At 43.6% G+C, this 22510-nt stretch overlaps 1 protein-coding gene across 4 annotated transcripts in view; it reads left to right on the forward strand.

Moving 5' to 3' along the window:
• LOC109871592 (CMP-N-acetylneuraminate-beta-1,4-galactoside alpha-2,3-sialyltransferase) overlaps window positions 1-22510 on the forward strand; it is an 82085-nt gene that overhangs the window by 53975 nt on the left and 5600 nt on the right. For all 4 annotated transcript variants that reach the window (XM_020462494.2, XM_020462497.2, XM_031806492.1 and 1 more), the window contains 2 exons: window positions 221-407; window positions 19778-19924. In XM_020462494.2, coding sequence (XP_020318083.1) covers window positions 221-407; window positions 19778-19924 — 334 coding nt within the window. The remainder of the gene's footprint in view (window positions 1-220; window positions 408-19777; window positions 19925-22510) is intronic.

Here is a 22510-nt window from a genome sequence, read left to right on the forward strand (position 1 = left end):
AAAGTCATGTTGTCCTAGAGAGATTTACACGGTTCTCAAAACGTCACGCCAGGGTAAACCTACATGAAACACAGCCATTATTTTAAGTGTTTCTAAAATCCCCTATGGGAAAAATGAATGGTAGAAAAATGATTTTTGTTTGATTGCTAGGTTTTATGGGTATTATGACTCATACTGTGGTACTCTATTCGCCCACATAGCGCTTCTTCTCCAACCGCAGGTTGAACGAGGCTCCGGTGACTGGTTTCGGCAAGGACGTGGGCACCAAGACCACCATGCGTATCACCTACCCCGAGGGGGCCATCCAGAAGCCTGAGCGATATGAGAAGGACTCGCTCTTCGTCTTCTCTGCCTTCAAACCGCTGGACTTCAAGTGGCTCAGACAGATGGTCTTCAGAGAGAAGCTGGTGAGGCATAAGTCAAGGCTGACTGTTGTTACCTTTGCTCATTGGGACCACTAAGAAATCATCACACATAGTTAGTTGGTCATGTTACTATGAGCTTGTGTGCATTTCCACTGCTCTGAAAGATGATCATTATTTATTCTTTATTCATATTGTCCAGCCCCACCTCCTTTCTAGGTCTTCCATTGCTTCATAACATTGAGGCGACCACACGCATGAATCCCACTGGATGTTTTGGCTAGTTTAAGTGCTTTCTGTGGCACTGAGTGACTAGTTTCTTTTTTTGTTAACGCCATTTTGGTCGTAAAGACTGTCTTCTGTCGCAGTCACTTGCTCGTCCTGTGACATTTAATAGATGTGGTTGTGAATTCTCACAATGCTTTCCCATTTTATCATGAATATGGAAATCACTTTAAATTGTGGTTATATAGAAAAAAACTTTATGAATTTGTGTTTCTCTCTGCTTTTCATTCTGCCATGACATAATTCCCCCCCCCCCCCCATTTTAAGGACCTTTTGACAAGCCACTGACTGCCACGCTTGAGTGACAGCCTGTGAATTGGCCTCTTAAACTATGGCTGGGTGACTGAATGGGTCTTTGCCATCCTTCCTGTCAGAGATAAGGAGACATTTTAATGACTCTGAGGACACAATCTGTTATCACTGAAAGAGCTTGCACAAGCACTCTCGCTTGTCTGTAGTCACTCCACCGCAGTCAGGGTAGGGTATGCTCAATTCAAGGACATTCCCGATGGAGCAAAAAACACTGCCTTTCTTTGAACTTCAATCTTGGCTGGGTTGAGTTTCTCCATATAGAGGGATTCTTCTTGCAAATCTGGCAAGCCAGCGTCTTGGGAACCGACTTCCTATCCAGCACAGCTGTGTGACTTTCAGGGACCAGTGGCCAGCAGGAATTTTTACTGGGTGACATTTTTCAAAATACAAGCTTCTGGAGAGATGGAGGGGTTAGGAGGAGGGAGTGAGAGAGTGGTTAGGAGGATGGAGAGAAGAGGGGGTAAAATAAGGGTTAGAGTGAGGGGGGGTACTAGTAAGAGAGAAATAGTTGGCTGCTTGATAGCCCCTTAGCCTTTTGAATTGGGCAGATTTGTCTGGACTAATCAGCTGGTAAGTAGCGGGACAGTGGAAATGGCGGACGGAGATAATTGATCTGGCCTCTGGCTTCTGACAGATCAGCCTTTGATCTGCAGGGGAAGGAATGATTTTTCTCATGAAGTAAATTGCTGTTCAAAAGTACCGGCTCTTTTCCATGACAGCGTTTTAGCTGTGATGGCGCGCATGCACTGAACTCATAGTCACACCAACTCACTATTTCACTGAACTCATAGTCACACCAACTCACTATTTCGGGTTGACTTTGCCCCATGGAGCTCATTGTAATTAACTACGCAAATGTCTGAATTTTAGAAGCTGGACTTTTTTATTGAAACTGTGGAAATCACTGACAACCATAATAGGGCTCTGAGAACAACGCAAGGCATTATTTTATTTATTTAACTAAGCAAGTCCGTTAAGAACAGATCCTTATTTACAATGACAGCCTACCAAAAGGCAAAAGGCCTCCTGCGGGGACAGGGGTTGTGATTTAAAAAATATAGGACAAAACACACACCACGGCGAGAGACTTAAGACAACAACATAGCATGGTAGCAACACCATATGGTAGCAGCACAAAACATGGTACACACATTATTGGGCACAGACAACAGCACAAAGGGCAAGAAGGTAGACACAACAATATTACACTCGTTACCCAAGATAATTTGCTTTTAAGTGAATACTTTGTAAAGTATTTTTAGCGAAGGTATTGAAAAGTTTTAAATTGGTGCTGACTGCTGAGATGTTTTACTTGTAACGTTTACTTTTATTCTACTGACACACAGACCGGGACAGCCGCAAGTTGTACACCGTGTTTCCAGCGAGTCCACTTCAATACGTTCGTATGTAGTAAGTGTATCGAGGTTTGAATTGTCTTTTTAAGTGTTTTGTCACTTGACAAATGAGGCCCATCATTGTGAATTCCTGCTGATGAAAAATGATGCTAGATTCTCCGTTTGCTCCTAGAGATGGATTAGTATTTTACACACGCGCGCACACGCACACACACATTCCAGTTATTGCCGCAACCAGTTTCTCAGCTTGTTTAACTTTGGATGTTTTTTCTTTGATGGGTAAATAAAAAGGAATGACATTTAGATGTTCAACCAGACATTCAACTAATATCAGGTATTTACGTTCAATTCACCTGAGTAGAGACAGTATTTTCCTATGGGTGATTTGGGGGAAATGAGTCATGAAGATGCTTAACATGATATTCTCAGTAAACAACCAGTTACCATGGTAACAGTGTAGGCAGTCATATCTGTTGACTGGAAACTGTTTAACTGTATCTGCTTTTTAGTCATTTTGGAAACCCTCATCAGAAGACAAGTAAATCCTGTTGACTGACTATTAGCGTAGCTTCATTGCTACCGAAGTAACTGCATCATAAGTGGCCTAAACTATTGCTGTGGAAATACATATGTATGCATGTGTGTGTGTGTGTGTGTGTGTGTGTGTGTGTGTGTGTGTGTGTGTGTACACACACACACACACACACACGCACGTTATGTCTTCAGGGACTGCGGCTAGCAAGCTTCATTGTGTTGTCATGTTTTTAACCCCTCGCATTTTCACCTCCAATACTAGAGCATGAGCAACTGTACAAAGACCACGAGCTTTAGAAATATCATGTTTTTGGACTCCTGGTATACTGATCCTTACACACAGCGCCCTCCTCCCTTTATATTTAACTTTGAACAGTTGCGCTGTGGGAGCTTTGATGTCCTTTGTGTGGCGTGGCCGCTGACAGGTGAAAGGAATGCGAGGCCCTTTCATGATGCCTATCTCTCACCAGCTTTGAAAGGGAAGGTTTCTCGTTGCTTCTTTAAGGTGGGTGGGAAGTAATAATGCTAATTAAAGTGACTCCCCTGTCATGGCAGTCCCCTTTCTCATGGTGGAAGTGTTTGGATGAGTAACTGACTGAAACCTTGTTGCTAAAAGATATTAAAGGTTGAAATGCCATAATAATTTGCAAAGATGTTATTCAGTGAACTGTTATTTAGAGACGTCCCATGAGAAGTCAGGAAGTTTGACGTTGCAGTAAAAAATGGAGTAAAGTGAATGAATTAAAATGAAAGGTGTTGAAAACACTACATAAAAAGGGTTTGGACACTTGCTCGTTGAACATCTCACTCTGAAATCTTGGGCATTAAATGGAGTTGGCTCCCCCTTTGTGCGGTTTGCGCTGTTCTGTGAAGGGGGTAGTACACCGCGTTGTACCAGTTCTTCATTTTCTTGACAATTTCTTGCATGGAATAGCATTCATTTCTCAGAACAAGAATAGGCTGATGAGTTTCAGAAGAAAGGTATTTGTTTCTGGCCATTTTGAGCCTGTAATTGAACCCACAAATGCTGATGCTCCAAATACTCAACTAGTCTTAAGGCCAGTTTAATTGCTTCTTTGGAAGCGCTCCTGAGCCCGTTGGAAGCGCTCCTGAGCCCGTTGGAAGCGCTCCTGAGCCCGTTGGAAGCGCTCCTGAGCCCGTTGGAAGCGCTCCTGAGCCCGTTGGAAGCGCTCCTGAGCCCGTTGGAAGCGCTCCTGAGCCCGTTGGAAGCGCTCCTGAGCCCGTTGGAAGCGCTCCTGAGCCCGTTGGAAGCGCTCCTGAGCCCGTTGGAAGCGCTCCTGAGCCCGTTGGAAGCGCTCCTGAGCCCGTTGGAAGCGCTCCTGAGCCCGTTGGAAAGGCTCCTGAGCCCGTTGGAAAGGCTCCTGAGCCCGTTGGGGCGGCAGGTATCCTAGTGGTTAGAGCGTTGGACTTGTAACCGAAAGGTTGCAAGATCGAATCCCCAAGCTGACAAGGTAAAAATCTGTTGTTCTGCCCCTGAACAAGGTAGTTATCCCACTTCCTAGGCCGTCATTGAAAATAAGAATTTGTTGTTATCTGACTTGCCTAGTTAAATAAAGGTTAAAAAAAAAAGAAGCCCATTGGAAGCCCAACACCTATTGCTTACAGTACACCTACGGTGTAGCTGGGCCCTCCAGACCTTCAGAACACCCAAGGAGTAGGGCTACTGGGACGGGGTATGGGGGTGGTTTTTGGACAGGGAGGCAGCGTCCCTCTCCCTGCTTCTCTCTGGTTTGCTGTTACCCTGTCCAACTTGGACTGACAGTCTCGGCTGGCTGCTTGTGGCTGGGTGCAGGGTGAAGCGTGTTTGTTTTCATTTGCATAGGGGGGCCTTATGAACATCTGCGTATGGCCTGCAGATGTGAACGCTCTCACTTGCTTGCCCCTCTCGCCCTTTCTTCCTTTTGCCTTTCCTCCTTCCCTCCCTCCCTTTCTTCCTTTTGCCTTCCCTCTCTCCCTTTCTTCCTTTTGCCTTTCCTCCTTCCCTCCCTCCCTTTCTTCCTTTTGCCTTTCCTCCTTCCCTCCCTCCCTTTCTTCCTTTTGCCTTCCCTCTCTCCCTTTCTTCCTTTTGCCTTTCCTCCTTCCCTCCCTCCCTTTCTTCCATTTGCCTTTCCTCCTTCCTTCCCTCCCTTTCTTCCTTTTGCCTTCCCTCTCTCCCTTTCTTCCTTTTGCCTTTCCTCCTTCCCTTTCTTCCTTTTGCCTTTCCTCCTTCCTTCCCTCCCTTTCTTCCTTTTGCCTTCCCTCCCTCCCTTTCTTCCTTTTGCCTTTCCTCCTTCCTTCCCTCCCTCCCTTTCTTCCTTTTGCCTTTCCTCCTTCCTTCCCTCCCTCCCTCTCTCATTCTATATGTGAAGCAATGAGTTAGAATACGTACCGTATAAAAAACATCTAATTTCACTTTAACAGTGTGTTCCTGCTATTTATGAACTGAAATGCAAACAGGACACCATATAGGCTAGACCTCTCCAGGGTGTTCTATTCTGGGGCTGCCTTCATCCCATTGAGAAGAAAAACATAACTTGAGTGGCTTATCGTCAATTACACATCTATGGAGGGAATGCACTTTGTTATATTGTGTTTATGTCCACCCTGCGAAGCACCTGCGGCAACTATTAGGCGTTTTTAATTATATTTTTATGAGCCCCATCTCTTTTCGGTCTTATGTTCCAAAATTTGAAATGCTTTTTTTGACACTGGATAAAAACTCAGATCTTCAACATGGTATATCACATGCTGCAATTGGAGGAACAATGTGAAAGTAGTGTTGCTTGGAAAGTTGATAAACTTGTAATCCCACTTTTGAGAAATGTTTTAGTTCAGTTTTTACACTTCTTTGTTCACACCCTCTTAAGCCTTAGCCCCACCCATCTCTTTAAGGATTCACATGTGAAGCCATGTGCTAAACAGAGTGAGGTAGTGTAGTAAACAACCAAAGATTAAGACTAAAAAAGGGGTGAAAGTAGTCTACAATAAGGAAAAACTCCAGGTAAAAATACACTTTACAAAATAATGTAAGATCAATAAAAGTTGTGTAAATCATGTTGGTGGTCAATTAAATAATCAACATGTTTATGCTTTACATACCAAGTGTTGTCATCGATTCCTTATAGAGACACCACACCCCTGTGTTTGTCACATGAGATGGCAGCAGCTTTCCACCAAACTTTTTGTCCCGGGGGCGTCCTGGTACTACTATTGCGTTATCCTCTGCACAATTATTGATGACGTTCACAACTTGCTGCAAGTCTTTATGCTTCAGGTGTAACCTATGCTTGCTTGGTCCGGCTCTCTTTTTGATGGGAGGCATTAGACTGTTCTCCTTGTATGACTGGGGGAGGAGAGTCGGGTGTGTTCTGCTATTGCTGAAAGACAAATTATAGATACATATATTTTAGCATTATTAGACTAGGCTTACCCAGACACACTTGTCTAAATTGATGGGTCATGTGAAAGAGCGTCTCTAACCACCCACAAGCCACATCTAGCTAAGTGGATGATTCTCTACTGTCTATACCTGTTCACATGTTCATGAAATACAATAGATGGCTGTGATGGGTTATATAATCATCAGGCTATAACTAGCAATGCAAACAGCTTTCTGAGATTTGATTTAATATTACTAAACTCAGCAAAAAAAAGAAACGTCCCTTTTTCAGGACGAAGATAATTAATCAAAGATCATTCGTAAAAATATAAATAACTTCACAGATCTTCATTGTAAATGGTTTAAACACTGTTTCCCATTCTTGTTCAATGAACCATAAACAATTAATGAACATGCACCTGTGGAACATTCATTAGAACACTTAACGGCTTACAAACGGTAGGCAATTAAGATCAGTTATGAAAACTTAGGACACTAAAGAGGTCTTTCTACTGACTCAGAAAAACACCAAAAGTAAGATGCCCAGGGTCCTGCTCATCTGCGTGAACGTGTCTTAGGCATGCTGCAAGGAGGCATGAGGACTGCAGATGTGACCAGGGCAATAAATTGCAATGAGACGCCTAAGACAGCGCTACAGGGAGACAGGACGGACAGTTGATCATCCTCGCAGTGGCATACCACGTGTAACAACACCTGCACAGGATCGGTACATCCGAACATCACACCTACGGGACAGGTACAGGATGGCAACAACAACTGCCTGAGTTACACCAGGAACGCACAATCCCTCCCTCCATCAGTGCTCAGACTGTCTGCAATAGGCTAAGAGAGGCTGGACTGAGGGCTTGTAGGCCTGTTGTAAGGCAGGTCTTCACCAGACATCACCGGCAACAACGTCGCCTATGGGCACAAACCCATTGTCGCAGGACCAGACAGGACTGGCAAAAAGTGCTCTTCACTGACGAGTCGTGGTTTTGTCTCACCAGGGGTGATGGTCGGATTCGCATTTATCGTCGAAGCAATGAGCATTACACCGAGGGCCAGGAACTCGGGAGCGGGATCGATTTGGAGGTGGAGTGTCCATCTCCAGGCAATCTCAACGCTGTGCGTTACAGGGAAGACATCCTCCTCCCTCGTGCGGTACCCTTCCTGCATTCTCATCCTGATATGACCCTCCAGCTTGACAATGCCACCAGCCATACTGCTCGTTCTGTGTGATTTCCTGCAAGACAGGAATGTCAGTGTTCAGCCATGGCCAGCAAAGAGCTCAAACCCATTGAGCATGTCTGGGACCTGTTGGATTGGAGGGTGAGGTCTAGGGCCATTCCCCCCCAGAAATGTCCGGGAACTTGCAGGTTCCTTGGTGGAAGAGTGAGGTAACATCTCACAGCAAGAACTGGCAAATCTGGTGCAGCACATGAGGAGATGCACTGCAGTACTTAATGCAGCTGGTGGCCACACCAGATACTGACTGTTACCTTTGACCCCCCCTTTGTTCAAGGACACATTATTCCATTTATCTTAGTCACATGTCTGTGGAACTTGTTCAGTTTGTCTTGTTGAATCTTGTTATGTTTTTATACAAATATTTACATGTTAAGTTTGCTGAAAAGAAACTCAGTTGACAGTGAGAGGACTTTTTGTTTTTGTTGATTTGTTTACAAAGATCATACACTTAGTTGGCAAGCCAGCCAGCTAAACATTAGTTAGGTAGTATGCTTTAACTTGCAATGACAAAATTACAAATGTATAATTTCTGAAAATTTAGCTTGACTGTTACAGGTATACATGGATGAATGCTTCACTGACATGGTTGCTTTTAGTTTGAAGATGTAATCTGACTAACAGCCTTCTGTTTTCTCTTTTCGATTGCCTCTGCATTTTCAATCAAACTTCAGAATGTTTTCATACTCCGCTTCCAGCGGGCATTCCACTGATTTCAAAACTCTGTCAAGTTCTACAATGTCTGGTTAAATTAAAATGATTTTACTTAAGTCAGGGATTCCTTTTTCAGAGTCCGCATGGCATGATCGTCCTCCAGAAAGTAGTCCATCACAACTTTTTCCAGCTAGTCTTTGTCAATACCACCTGTGAAATTTAGGGCAGCAATTTTGCTGAGAGCAGGAGCAACACTTTTGCAATTCTCTATGGCTATATCTTTCAAAAACTCATTGTAGCAAAGATTCTAAGCAGCTTATGTAATAGACAGAAGGTAGCGGGAAGGTTCCTGTCTTTTTCGTTTCTAAACCAACTAGGCTCGTAATTGAACATTTTATTTGGATTTACAGATGACATAAATGTGTTTATTAAGGGACATGACAGTTCACATGTTCAAGAATGCATTTTTTCAAATGAAATGCCTCTCGTGATGTCTGTCATATGCCCAGCTTTCTGTAACAGTCTGCATGTTCCTGACTGATTTGTAATCGCAGCGATAACCCTTCCAGCCTCTACAGCCCACACCCCCCCCCCCAGATAACATATGTTATCTGGGGGGGGGGTGTGTGGGCTGTAGAGGCTGGAAGGGTTATCGCTGCGATTACAAATCAGTCAGGAACATGCAGACCTTTTTTGAGGAAATCTTCCATACACTTCAGGTGTTTAGATGCTTATGTTCCGCCACCACTTTTTCCAGTGAGGGATTTCAAAATCTTGTTTGCGATTTGTGCCTTTTTAGTCTTTTCAACACACCTGTCCTCAAACACCACTTTCATCAGACTGTTGGTTGCCATCATTTTTTCCACTCCGATTGATCCCCTGTTCTCTGTACATCTTATTCTCCCGGGTCTGTCATTGTCTTGCTCTAATCCTGCCCTTGACTCTCTCGTGTAGGTTTATCTTTTTCCTAGACGGAGCCACTTACCAGAGCCTCTGTAGTGCGCTCAGCAGTTGATTTATGAGGCAGTCAATGTTTTTCAAGTATTAGACTATTCCTGCAAATACAAACCGTATTCAGACATTCCTAGTTAGTCTCCAGAAAAAAACACACTACTTGACATTTTGATATTTGTTCGGTCTCCTCAACACAATTTTCTAAAATGGGAGCATTTCTGGGAATGTATCTCCTCAGGGTCACTAGTGTTTACCATCCATACACACATTCTGTCTTCCACAGACAAACCTGTTATTAATCATGGGGGGAAAGTGTTTACCATCCATTCACACATTCTGTCTTCCACAGACAAACCTGTTATTAATCATGGGGGGAAAGTGTTTACCATCCATACACACATTCTGTCTTCCACAGACAAACCTGTTATTAATCATGGGGGGAAAGTGTTTACCATCCATACACACATTCTGTCTTCCACAGACAAACCTGTTATTAATCATGGGGGGAAAGTGTTTACCATCCATACACACATTCTGTCTTCCACAGACAAACCTGTTATTAATCATGGGGGGAAAGTGTTTACCATCCATTCACACATTCTGTCTTCCACAGACAAACCTGTTATTAATCATGGGGGGAAAGTGTTTACCATCCATACACACATTCTGTCTTCCACAGACAAACCTGTTATTAATCATGGGGGGAAAGTGTTTACCATCCATACACACATTCTGTCTTCCACAGACAAACCTGTTATTAATCATGGGGGGAAAGTGTTTACCATCCATACACACATTCTGTCTTCCACAGACAAACCTGTTATTAATCATGGGGGGAAAGTGTTTACCATCCATACACACATTCTGTCTTCCACAGACAAACCTGTTATTAATCATGGGGGGAAAGTGTTTACCATCCATACACACATTATGTCTTCCACAGACAAACCTGTTATTAATCATGGGGGGAAAGTGTTTACCATCCATACACACATTCTGTCTTCCACAGACAAACCTGTTATTAATCATGGGGGGAAAGTGTTTACCTTACCAAGTCTTGCACCTGTTTTATGATTGTTGTTGGTAGTTAGAGTAGATATGAAGGGACTTTCTATTCATTTTTTTTTACTCAGATTTGTTAAACTAAGCAGTCTTTTAGGTTTTTTTGTGCATTGAGACTGTTGAAGAGGGAAGATTTTAGAGACTGAGTCATTGAGTAGGGGCCAAGAAATTAAAGCTCAAACGCTCTGGTAGGATTGTCAACGTTTGCCTGCTGACAGTACTTAGCACCTCTGACTGCCGACACTGTTCATTCTCTTTTGTGTTCACACAGCAAAGACCTTAGAAGTAGTCAGCCAATCAACTTGTTAAAATACTCCAAGCCAGAAGGTGGCAGTAGTGTTGTTTGGCAATGCATATCTGTGCGTATTGCTTATGGCCTAGGTTTCAAGCTATCTGTGCTAATGTTGCTATTTTGTAGAAACCCTTGTTGATACAGTACTAGCCAGATAGTACTGCTACACAGCTACAGTGCCACCAGAAAATATTCATACCCTTTGACTTATTCCAGATTTTGTTGTTACAGCCAGAATTCAAGATTGATTAAATATTCCCATCTACACACAATACCCCATAATGACAATGAAAACAGAATTGTTTGCAAATCTATTGAAAATGAAATACAAAAATGTATGTAATTTACATAAGTATTCAAATCCCTGAGTCAATACTTTGTAGAAGCACCTTTGGTGGCAATTACAGCTTTGAGTCGTCTTGTGTATGTCTGTGTCAGCTTTGCGCATCTTCCTTTCAGATTTTCTCAAGCTCTGTTAAATTAGATGCTGTTCACTGCCACTCCCCAATCTTAAAAAAAAATATGTAATGTTTATTTTACCTTTATTTAACTAGGCAAGTCCGTTATGAACAAATTCTTATTTCCAATGACGGCCTACTGGGGAACAGTTTTTAACTTCTTATGGCTTGGGGGCAGTATTTTGACGTCTGGATGAGAAGCGTGCCCAAAGTAAACTGCTTGTTTCTTCAGGCCCAGAAGCTAGGATATGCATATAATTGCTAAATTATGGTAGAAAACACTAACATTTCTAAAACTGTTCAAATATTGTAACAGTGTAACAGAACTGATATGGCAGGTGAACCTGAGGAAAATTCATCCAGGAAGTGGGATTTTTTTGATGTGGGTATATTCAATTGAATGCCTATAGAGTATCTAATGGGTTAGGACCCAGATTACCGTTCCTATGGCTTCCACTAGATGTCAACAGTCTTTAGACATTTGTTTCAGGCTTGTTTTCTGAAATTAAGAATGAGACCTTTATCAGTGGACTGAGGAAGAATGCAGAGCTGGTTTGTGCGCATGACCGATTTTCGCACCGTTGTTTTTCCTTTCTATTGAATACGCTATTGTCCGGTTGAAATAATATTATTGATTATTTAGACAATTGACAACCTGAGGATTAATTATGAACATTGTTTGATATGTTTCGACAAACTTTTTACCGGTACTATTAGAATGTATTCGTCTGCATGTTTTGACCGCCTTGGAGCCAGTGGATTACTGAACAAAACGCGCAAACAAAACAGAGTTTTTGGGATATAACGAGGGACTTTATCGAACAAAAGGAACATTTATTGTGTAGCTGGGACTTGTGACTGCAACCATGTGAAGATCTTCAGAGGTAAGTGATTCATTTTATCGCTATTTCTGTCTTTTGTAATTCCTTTACTTGGTTGTAAAATGTTTATGCCAATTCAGTGTTGCTTTGGCTGTATGCTTGGGGTCATTGTCCTGTTGGAATGTAAATCTTTCCCCCCAGTCTAAGGTCGCTTGCACTCTGAAGCAGGTTCTCATCAAGGATTTGGCACCATTCATTGTTTCCTCTATCCTTACCAGTCTCCCAGTCCCTGCTGCTAAATAGCATCCCCATAGCAGGACGCTGCCACCACCATTCTTCATGGTAGAGAGGGTGTTAGACAGGTGATGAGCTGTGCCTGGTTTTCTCCAGGCATAGCACTTTGCATTCAGGCCAAATAGTAAAATGTTTCTCATCAGACCACACAATCTTTTGCCTCATTATTTCAGTCTTTCATGTTCCTTTTTACAAATTCTAGGCATGCTGTCATGTGCCTTTTTCACAGGAGTGGTTTCCATCTGGTCACTTTCCCATAAAGCCCAGATTGGTGAAGTGCTATAGAGACTGTCCTTCTGGCTGGTTCTCCCATCTCATCCAAGGAACTCTGTAGTTCTGTCAGAATGGTCATTGGGTTCTTGGTCACCTCCCTGACCAAGGTTGTTCTTGCCCGGTTACTCATTTTGCATAGAGCTGGCCGTCCGACCAGAGTCTGGGTAGTTCCATATTTTTTTCAATTTCCCAAACGATGGAGACCACTGTGGTGTTGGAAACTTTCAACACTCTATAAATAGTATTTTATTCATTTATTTGACCCCTTCCCCAGATATACCTCATCACGATTCTCTCTCGGAGATCTACAGACAGTTCCTTGGACTTCATGGTACAGTTTCTGCTCTGACATGCACTGTCAACAGTGGGACTGAGTATACAAAACAGATATTCTATTTCCATTACAGACTGACCAGGTGAAAGCTATGATCCCTTATTGATGTCACTTGTTAAATCAGTGTAGATGAAGAGGAGACGGACTAAAGAAGGATTTTTAAACCTTGAGACAAGGATTGTGTATGTGTGCCATTCAGGCGGTGACTGGACAAAATATTTAAGTGCCTTTTGAATGGGTTGTGGTAGTAGCTGCCAGGAGCCCACGTTTGTGTCAAGAACTGCAACGCTGCTGGGTTTTCCACGCTGTATCAAGAATGGTCCACCACCCAAAGGACATCCAGCCAACTTGACACAACTGTGGGGAGCATGGAAAGGGGGTGCAACTCCATATTAGAAAGGTGTTCCTAATGTTTGGTATACTCAGTGTACACACTAAACACACACATGCATAATTGACGCCACACACAGTCACACTTCACATAGATAAACAGAGTAGCAGCAGCCTATCCTGATTGCTTAGTCACTTTCACCCATACCTACATTTTTACATTTGAGTCATTTAGCAGAAGCAGATAGGGTTTAGTGCCTTGCCCAAGGACACATCAACTTATTATTATTTATTTTTTCTTTATTTTTTTCCCCCCACCAAGTCAGCTCAGGGATTCGAACCAGCGACTTTTCAGTTACTAGCCCATCATTCTTAACCGCTATGCTACCTGCCGCAATGTACATATTACCTCAACTAGCTTATACCCCTGCACATTGACTCGGTACCAATACTCCTTGTGTATAGTCTTTGCCAAAGGTTTTGAGAATGACACAAATATACATTTTCACAAAGTCTGCTGCCTCAGTGTCTTTAGATATTTTTGTCAGATGTTACTATGGAATACTGAAATATAATTACAAGCATTTCATAAGTGTCAAAGGCTTTTATTGACAATTACATGAAGTTGATGCAAAGAGTCAATATTTGCAGTGTTGACCCTTCTTTTTCAAGACCTCTGCAATCCGCACTGGCATGCTGTCAATTAACTTCTGGGCCACATCCTGACTGATGGCAGCCCATTCTTGCATAATCAATGCTTGGAGTTTGTCAGAATTTGTGGGGTTTTGTTTGTCCACCCGCCTCTTGAGGATTGTCCACAAATTCTCAATGGGATTAAGGTCTGGGGAGTTTCCTGGCCATGGACCCAAAATATCTATGTTTTGTTCCCCGAGCCACTTGCCTTATGGCATAGTGCTCCATCATGCTGGAAAAGGCATTGTTCGTCACCAAACTGTTCCTAGATGGTTGGAAGAAGTTGCTCTTGGAGGATGTGTTGGTACCATTCTTTATTCATGGCTGTGTTCTTAGGCAAAATTGTGAGTGAGCCCATTCCCTTGGCTGAGAAGCAACCCCACACATGAATGGTCTCAGGATGCTTTACTGTTGGCATGACACAGGACTGATGGTAGCGCTCACCTGGTCTTCTCCGGACAAGCTTTTTTTCCGGATGCCCCAAACAATAGGAAAGGGTATTCATCAGAGAAAATGACTTTACCCCAGTTCTCAGCAGTCTAATCCATGTACCTTTTGCAGAATATCAGTCTGTCCTTGATGTTTTTCCTGAAGAGAAGTGGCTTCTTTGCTGCCCTTCTTTGACACCAGGCCATCCTCCAAAAGTCTTCGCCTCACTGTGTGTGCAGATGCGCTCACATTTGCCTGCTGCCATTCCTGAGCAAGCTCTGTACTGGTGGTGCCCCGATCCCGCAGCTGAATCAACTTTAGGAGACGGTCCTGGCGCTTGCTGGACTTTCTTAGGCACCCTGAAGCCGCCTTCTCAACAATTGAACCGCTCTCCATGAAGTTCTTGTTAAGCCGATAAATGGTTGATTTAAGTGCAATCTTACTGGCAGCAATATCCTTGCCTGTGAAGCCCTTTTTGTGCAAAGCAATGATGACGGCACGTGTTTCCTTGCAGGTAACCATGGTTGAGAGGAAGAACAATGATTCCAAGCAACACCCTCTTGAAGCTTCCAGTCTGTTATTCGAACTCAAACAACATGCCAGAGTGATCTCCAGCCTGGTCCTTGTCAACACTCACACCTGTGTCCTTTTGTGGCAGGGCTGAAATGCAGTTGAATTTTTGGGGGGGGATTCAGTTCATTTGCATGGCAAAAAGACACTTTGCAATTAATTGCAATTCATCGGAGCACTCTTCATAACATTCTGGAGTATATGCAAATTGCCATAATACAAACTAAGGCAACAGACTTTGAAAATGAATGTGTCATTCTCAACTTGTGGCCACGACTGTAAAGTCTCGTTATTTTATTGTTACTCTTTCCTTTTTATTTTTGCAATTTTTTTGTTTCTTTTTAGCTCTGCGTTGTTTGGAAAGTGCTCGTAAGTAAGCCTTTCACAGGAAATTCTACACCAGTTATATTCAGAGCATGTAACATAAAATTTGATTAGATTTGAAAATGCAAAACCCTGTATGGGATTATTGCTGGAAAGGACAGAAGCTCGTTTATTGTACTGTCAGAAGATGGCAGAGTGTGTAGAACAGAGACAATATGGAAAAACACATCTGAACCGCACCCCCAAAGAATTTCAGGATAATGCTATTATTTTATTTTCGGAATTCAGTCAGGATTAGTCTCCTGGTATCATATGAACACATGGAAAAAATATATATATTTAAGGAGATGTGTGCTAAAATTGCTAACTTTTCTCCACTCAATGACATAATGTGTGGAATTGCTTGTTTGTTACTACGCCAATCATTTAAAAAAATATATATTTTATATTTATTTAACTAGGCAAGTCAGTTAAGATTTTTATTTATTTACAATGACTGCCTAGGAACAGTGGGTTGACTGCTTTGTTCAGGACCAGAACGACAGATTCTTAGCTTGTCTGCTCGGTGATTTGATCTAGCAACCTTTCGGTTACTGGCCCAACACTAACCACTAGGCTACCTGCCGCCCCAATGACTGACTATATATCCATCCGGACCTTTGCCACCTAGGAAATTTGTGCGTCTCGACCATCTAAAATAGTACTTGGGTACCACTGCTGTAAACCTACAACTCATACACTACATGGCCAAAAGTATATGGACACCCCTTCAAATTAGTTGATTTGGCTATTTCAACCACACCTGTTACTGACAGGTGTGTAAAATCTGGCACACACCCATGCAATCTCCATAGACAAACATTGGCAGTAGAATGGCCCGTACTGAAGAACTCTGTGACTTTCAATGTGGCACCGTCATAGGATGCCACCTTTCCAACAAGTCAGTTCGTGCACCAGTCAACTGTAATTGCTGTTATTGTGAAGTGGAATCGTCTAAGAGCAACAATGGCTCAGCCGCAAAGTGTTAGGCCACACAAGCTCACAGAACGAGACCGCCGAGTGGTTAAGCGTGTAGCGTTTAAAAATCGTCTGTCCTCGGTTGCAACACTCCCTACCAAGTTCCAAACTGCCTCTGGAAGCAACTTCAGCACAATATCTGTTCGTCTGGAGCTTCATGAAAGGGGTTTCCATGGCCAAGCAGCCGCACACAAGCCTAAGATCACCATGCGCATGTGTCGGCTGGAGAGTGTGTAAAGCTTGCCGCCATTGAACTCTGGAGCAGTGAAAACTCCTTCTCTGGAGGGATGAATCACCATCTGGCATTCCGACGGACAAATCTGGGTTTAGCGCATGCCAGGAGAACGCGAGCTGCCCGACTGCATAGTGCCAACTGTAAAGTTTGGTGAAGGAGGAATAATGGTCTGGGGCTGTTTTTCATGTTTCAGGCTAGACCCCTTAGTTCCAGTGAAGGCAAATCTTAATGCTACAGCATACAGTGACATTCTAGACGATTCTGTGCTTCCAACTTTGTGGAAACAGTTTGGGGAAGGATGTTTCCTGTTTCAGCATGACAATGTCCCTGTGCACAAAGCGAGGTCCATAAAGAAATGGTTTGTTGATCGGTGTGGAAGAACTTGACTGGCCTGCACAGAGCCCTGACCTCAACCCTATCGAACACTTTTGGGATGAATGGAACGCCATCTGTGAGCCAGGCTTAATCACCCAACATCAGTGCCTGACCTCACTAATGCTCTTGTGGTTGAATGGAAGCATGTCTCCGCAGCAATGTTCCAACATCTAGTGGAAAGCCTTCCCAGAAGAGTGGAGGCTGTTATAGCTGCAAAGGGGGGACCAACTCCATATTAATGCCCATGATTTTGGAATGAGATGTTCGACGAGCAGGTGTAGATCATTGTAGTGTAAATCGTTCCTAGCCTCCTATGCCTCCCTACATTCTGTCCCTAACACTTAAAACAAAAAACTAACTAAATTTAAATATATATATATTTTTTTACTGAAACTGAATAGAAACTAGTGAATCAAGTCTGAAAACGAACTGAAACTGACTATCAAATAAAAATCTGAAAACAAATAAATCACAACTATAATAACCTTTGACCCAAAAGTTTGGTCTGCTTTTTGCCATGGAAATTGTTTTGCAATACAAACACCACAATGAGTACGTACACTTGTGGATGCTGGGGCTGTGGAAGAGGAATTGATGAGCCTTTGTTAGGCATTTAAAAATGGTCACCTGGTAAACCAAGGTCAACACTGGTGGAACTGAGGTAGTTTGGCCAGATCTGAGGCCCTTGTCTAGATGAGAAATCTTAAACGTACTCTCATTCTCTCTCCCTGCTATGCAAACAATTACCTTTCCAATTAAGGGCTGTTTTTAACAGGTGCCAGCGTCAGGGCACAGCCTCGTTCACACACTTCAATCTAATAATCTAGACTAATTTAACCAAAAACCAGCCGTGAGAGAAGGGAAACAGACATTTCCTCACTGCCATCGCCCAACAAGCCATACACACTCCTGCTCACCCCAGTGTGTGCGTCCGCGTGTATGTGCACACACATTCATCTGTGTGTAAAGTATGGTTGACTCAGGTTTAGTATGGCGTGTGAGCGAGTAGGACAGGATCAATCTGCAGCTTCCTGTTTTATCTTTTCAAACAGACCATCAGTTGAGTTTCTCCTGACTGACTGGTCCAAGGGTCACAGCGCAGGGGAAATCACTTCCTGTCCCCCAGGGGCCTGTTCAGAGACTGTTCTCTGGCTTCTGAGTGATATAACTTAATTCAATATGGAAACCTGTATCTTATCTGATGTTATAGGCCTAGTAGCTTCATTGGAAATGATCCGTGTGCATTGAAAAGCAGTGCTGTTACCTGCTAATTAGCTGTCCTCTTGGATGTATCTTTCTGAACTTTCTCTTATTACTCATTTGTCTGACTCCTACGTCATACATGACACTCTTGGCTGTACGTTGTATTTGAGTCGGCTCCGTCCCTGCTCTCCACAATAAAAAGCATTACTTACAGCTTCTGCAGCGCTTCCTGCCAAACAGATCCCCAAACACAAGCAGTATGTTGACAGGAGAGATTAGGTTTTCCTGCCACGGCTTGCCGAGGAGGCGGAGGCCCCTGGTTGAAAACACGCTGCTCAAAGCCACCCAACTGCCTCTCTCATTGCCCCCCCCCCTCCCAATATCAAAGGCGGCAGGGCAGGACTATTTGAACAGGTGATTCCCATTTACATCTGCTGACCCCTTTGGCTGTGTGCCAGGTAGTCAGTCAGTCAGGCAAGCAGCCAGGCAAGTGTCAGCCAGTGTTTGTGTCAGAAAGCTACTGTAATTTGTGTGGGACATCACGCCTGATGAGGGATGTTGACATACAGAGGACTAGCTACTTGGCTAACGTTTGAAAATATTTTTGTGGGTTTGGAAGGTATAATTTTTTTTTTTATATCTTTTTTTTTTTAAATGTACTAATCAGATTTGAATGTTCATTTTCTGGCTTTAGATGTGCCTTGAGTGAGGTATGTTTTGGCATTCTAGAGCATATGAAGTCAGACAATGAGCAGTCAGCCTTTCGAGGATTAACACGCTTGAATGACTTACAAACAAACTCCGTGGAGATTGTAAGAATGTAGCCCTCGTTGTCCTCCGGGACACTCCTCAGCAGCGTGAGAAAACGGTGTTTACTGTAGCTCGTCCAGTAGGGCAGCATTGGTGTCCGCTACGTGGCTGGCTTTCTTTTTGTAATCCATGATACTTAGCCGTGCCACATACGCCTCGTCCAACCCGCTGAAGTGTTCCTCCACTTTGTCCCTAAAGGGATGTCTCGCCACCTTGATCAATGTGCGTAGGTTGTATTTGTGCTGTGTAACCATACTATTGTCCCTGCTCATCTTGCCCTGTTTATAAGCAGCATGTCTCCTTCAGTTTCCCAACAAGGCTGCCATTAATCCACATCTTTTTGATTTGGGAGAGAAATTTAAAGATGCCATTGGTATCACATCCTATGTCTCTTTTTTTTTTTTTTAGGAATCCAGTAACTGAGTTGGAGTATTCATTGATGTTCTCACCAGAATGCACTCCCAGGAATCACAGTTCCACAATAAATGTTTGTTTTGTTCGATAAAATCCATATTTTTATGTCCAAATACTTCCTTTTTGTTTGCGCGTTTAGCCCAGTAATCCAAATGCACAGTGCGCTAGCAATTAGTTCAGACGAAAAGTCTAAGTTATATTACAGTTCGTAGAAACATGTCAAACAATATATAGAATCAATCTTTAGGATGTTTTTAACATAAATCTTCAATAATGTTTCAACCGGACAATTCCTTTTGTCTTTAGAAATGAAAAGGAACGCAACTAGCTCTCACGTTTCTCAAAGAAGTTAAGGTCCCCCACGATAATGAAATCTGCCAATGAAGATCTTTGATTAGCATTTTTGGTGTCAGTTTGGGTCTCGATGTACACATCTGTGGGAATAATCCCTGAGCCCCCCCTATGGTAGGTAAAAAGGGTGACATTTAATGACCGAGATTGGCCTTCCTCCATGTTACCCACAAAGCTCAGAGCCATTCTCCTAATCAATGTAGGGAGACAGTTTGGAGGTGTTTGGAGGCCTCTCTGGGTGACGTGACCTGTGGTTCTATGTCAATGTTATTGAAGATAATCTCTGTTTAAATCTCTGTCTACCTCATACTTAGAAGTACTCCTTTTTACCCCCAAAATGATCAATTGAATGAAAATTGTTACTTTCAATGCCTCCTGAAACTCACAATCTCCTCTTTTCTCCCTCTCTTAGCGTGGTACAGAGGGCTTCTGGAAGTCAGTGGCCCGTTACGTCCCGAAGGAGCCCACAGAGATGCGCATCCTCAACCCCTACTTCATCCAGGAGGCTGCCTTCCAGTTCATCGGCCTGCCACTCAACAACGGCCTCATGGGGAAAGGGGTGAGTGACACTCAGACAGAAACCCGCTCTAGTTGGATAGAAATATAAATGTATCTAACTATTTCTGCATTTGAATGTTCTGAGATGAACCATCAGAATGTTGGCAGAACCCATCTACAGTGCTATGTAGACGTTTGAGGAAAGTATGATGTCCGTCACCTGGTTTATGGTGGATAAACTCGGTTTGCAGTCTACATGCAAACACATATGCAGACATGCATTCACGCAAGCAGTACCTGGGGCTGCAGTTAGCCTGGCGGTTAGGAGCGTTGGGCCAGTAACCGAAAGGTCAGCTCAAGGATTCGATCCAGCAACGAGGTAAAAATCTGTCATTCTGCCCCTGAGCAAGGCAGTTAACCCACTGTTCCCCAGGCGCCGAAGGCGAGGATGTTGATTAAGGGAGCCCCCCGCACCTCTCTGATTCAGAGGGGTTGGGTTAAATGCAGAAGACACATTCAGTTGAATGCATTCAGTTGTACAACTGACTAGGTATCCCCCTTTCCTTACAAGAGTGCATAGACTCTTACTCTCACCCATGTATATTAAGTTCAAGAATACACACACAGGCACACCCTGACAATCCTTCTTTCAAACATTAACACACTCTCACACACATGCTACAAAACAGTACACAACCCATATGCAGCCCGGGAGTTGATGACCGACTGCACGGTCATAACCAAAGTGTGTTTGACACACTTCAGGCCCCAAACTCAAACCTCACTGCCACTAGAACCCCTGTTCCTATGACAACCGCAGCAAGGCAGCACCTTGCCATGCCATCACAGGAAATTAAATCGTTAAAGTAACTCTGCAAGCCTCTCTAGATCAAGGGTCTGGAACCCAAGTGATGACATATCTTCAAATTATTACAAAAACCTTGTGCTCTAGTAGCTGCATTGGATGAACCTCATGATTCAGAGAGCGAGACAGACATTGGGCGCACCTGACTGCATTTCAAACTAAAGGAAACAGAATTGTGTTGAATAGTTTGTCATGGAGCCACAAAGGGGTAACTAAAGAGCCACATAAGGCTCCAGAGCCACACGTTGCAGACCCCTGCGCTCGATGAAAAGGAGAGATTTATGGAGGTAAAATTAAGCTTTGGGCGTATTACCTCATTAACTCCTCATTTTGGTTTTGAGGGGGTTATCAGATGAGACTTTAGATTCTGGACTGCCACAGGCTCTGCTGCTTTTCTTCTCTCCTTGGCACGTAACTAATCAATCAAACGCATTGATTGGCTTCATGAGGCCACTTACCTGATTTACCAGGACTATGGCTGTTTGATCAAAGGGAATAGGTTAGATAAAGACCAGCAGATGCTGTCACCCCTCCTGGACTGGAACTATGCAGCAGACTAGCTTGAGAGGCTGATGAAGTTCTACATAGGAGTGCAGGGGGTAGGGAACATGCTTCAACAGGCATTAGAAGGATGGGAAGGGGTACAAGGAGTGTGTACAGCCTTCTACCCTGAAGGGGTGACCACCAGGACACCCCTGGCTGAACTTTGGTGTACAGGAGGAACATGTGTGGAACATGTGAGTTGCCCTGGTGTTGGGGGTGTTGGTCTCATATAATACTGATCAAGACGGGTTACAGCCTGACACAACCTTCCCCTAAAATGCCCGCCTTTCCCCTGATTAGTGCGGTGTGTTTGTATGATATGTGTGTTTGCGGGTTCACGCAGCGGGGGGGGGGGGGGGGGGGGGCTTAAGCTACACCTACCCTTAGGGCTTCAAAATCAAGGTAATGGTTTAGAGCCCCCCCATCTCCTCCCCATTAGGCCCTAGGGTTTGAGGAAGTGGAGGTCTGCCCTCTCAAACCGCTGTGTCATTGTGCGGGTGCGTCTGTTTAAGCATGTTGTTAATCACTCTCAGGTCAAGACGAGTTAACAACTCCGGCCCAGGACGAAGCCATGTACACGAGGAAAGGTGGGGTGGTGCATACCGGTCACAGACTAGGGCCGAGATAGTGGCGGTAAAGAAACATGACGTTAATATAGACATTTTCAGTGCTTTTACTACATACTACTGTTAGAGGAAAGGGTGTTGGCTTGTTTACACTCCCATCTCCCCTAATAATAATGCTTTGTTACTATAATGCACCCCAACATAAGATACAATATACAGGTAAACGCCAAAATAAAGGAAACACCAACATGGTGTCTGAATAGGGCGTTGGGCCATCACGAGCCTGAAAACCTTCAGAGCACCTTGGCATAGATTCTACAAGTGTCTGGAACTCTATCGAAGGGGTGTGACACTTTTCTTCCTTGAGTAATTCCATAATTTGGTGTTTGGTTGGAGAATGCTGTCTCAGGTGCCTCTCCAGAATTTTCAATTTTCCCATGTTCAAATTGGGTTGAGGTTTGGTGAATGAAAGGCGCTACATGGTCAATCCCGACGTCTGCATTGGCCGTACAGCATTTGCCCTCTACATGCCTCCTGAGGCACCGGACTTGTTACAGGACTTGTAACAAAGCACTAATAGACAAGGACAGTCACACAAATAATGGTAGCAAAAATCATGGGCAACTGAGTGTTTTTATACGTGACCCTTAGCATGATGGGATGTAAATTGCTT

The sequence above is a fragment of the Oncorhynchus kisutch genome, linkage group LG27, assembly GCF_002021735.2.
Source record: "Oncorhynchus kisutch isolate 150728-3 linkage group LG27, Okis_V2, whole genome shotgun sequence".
Classification (NCBI taxonomy): Eukaryota; Metazoa; Chordata; class Actinopteri; order Salmoniformes; family Salmonidae; genus Oncorhynchus; species Oncorhynchus kisutch.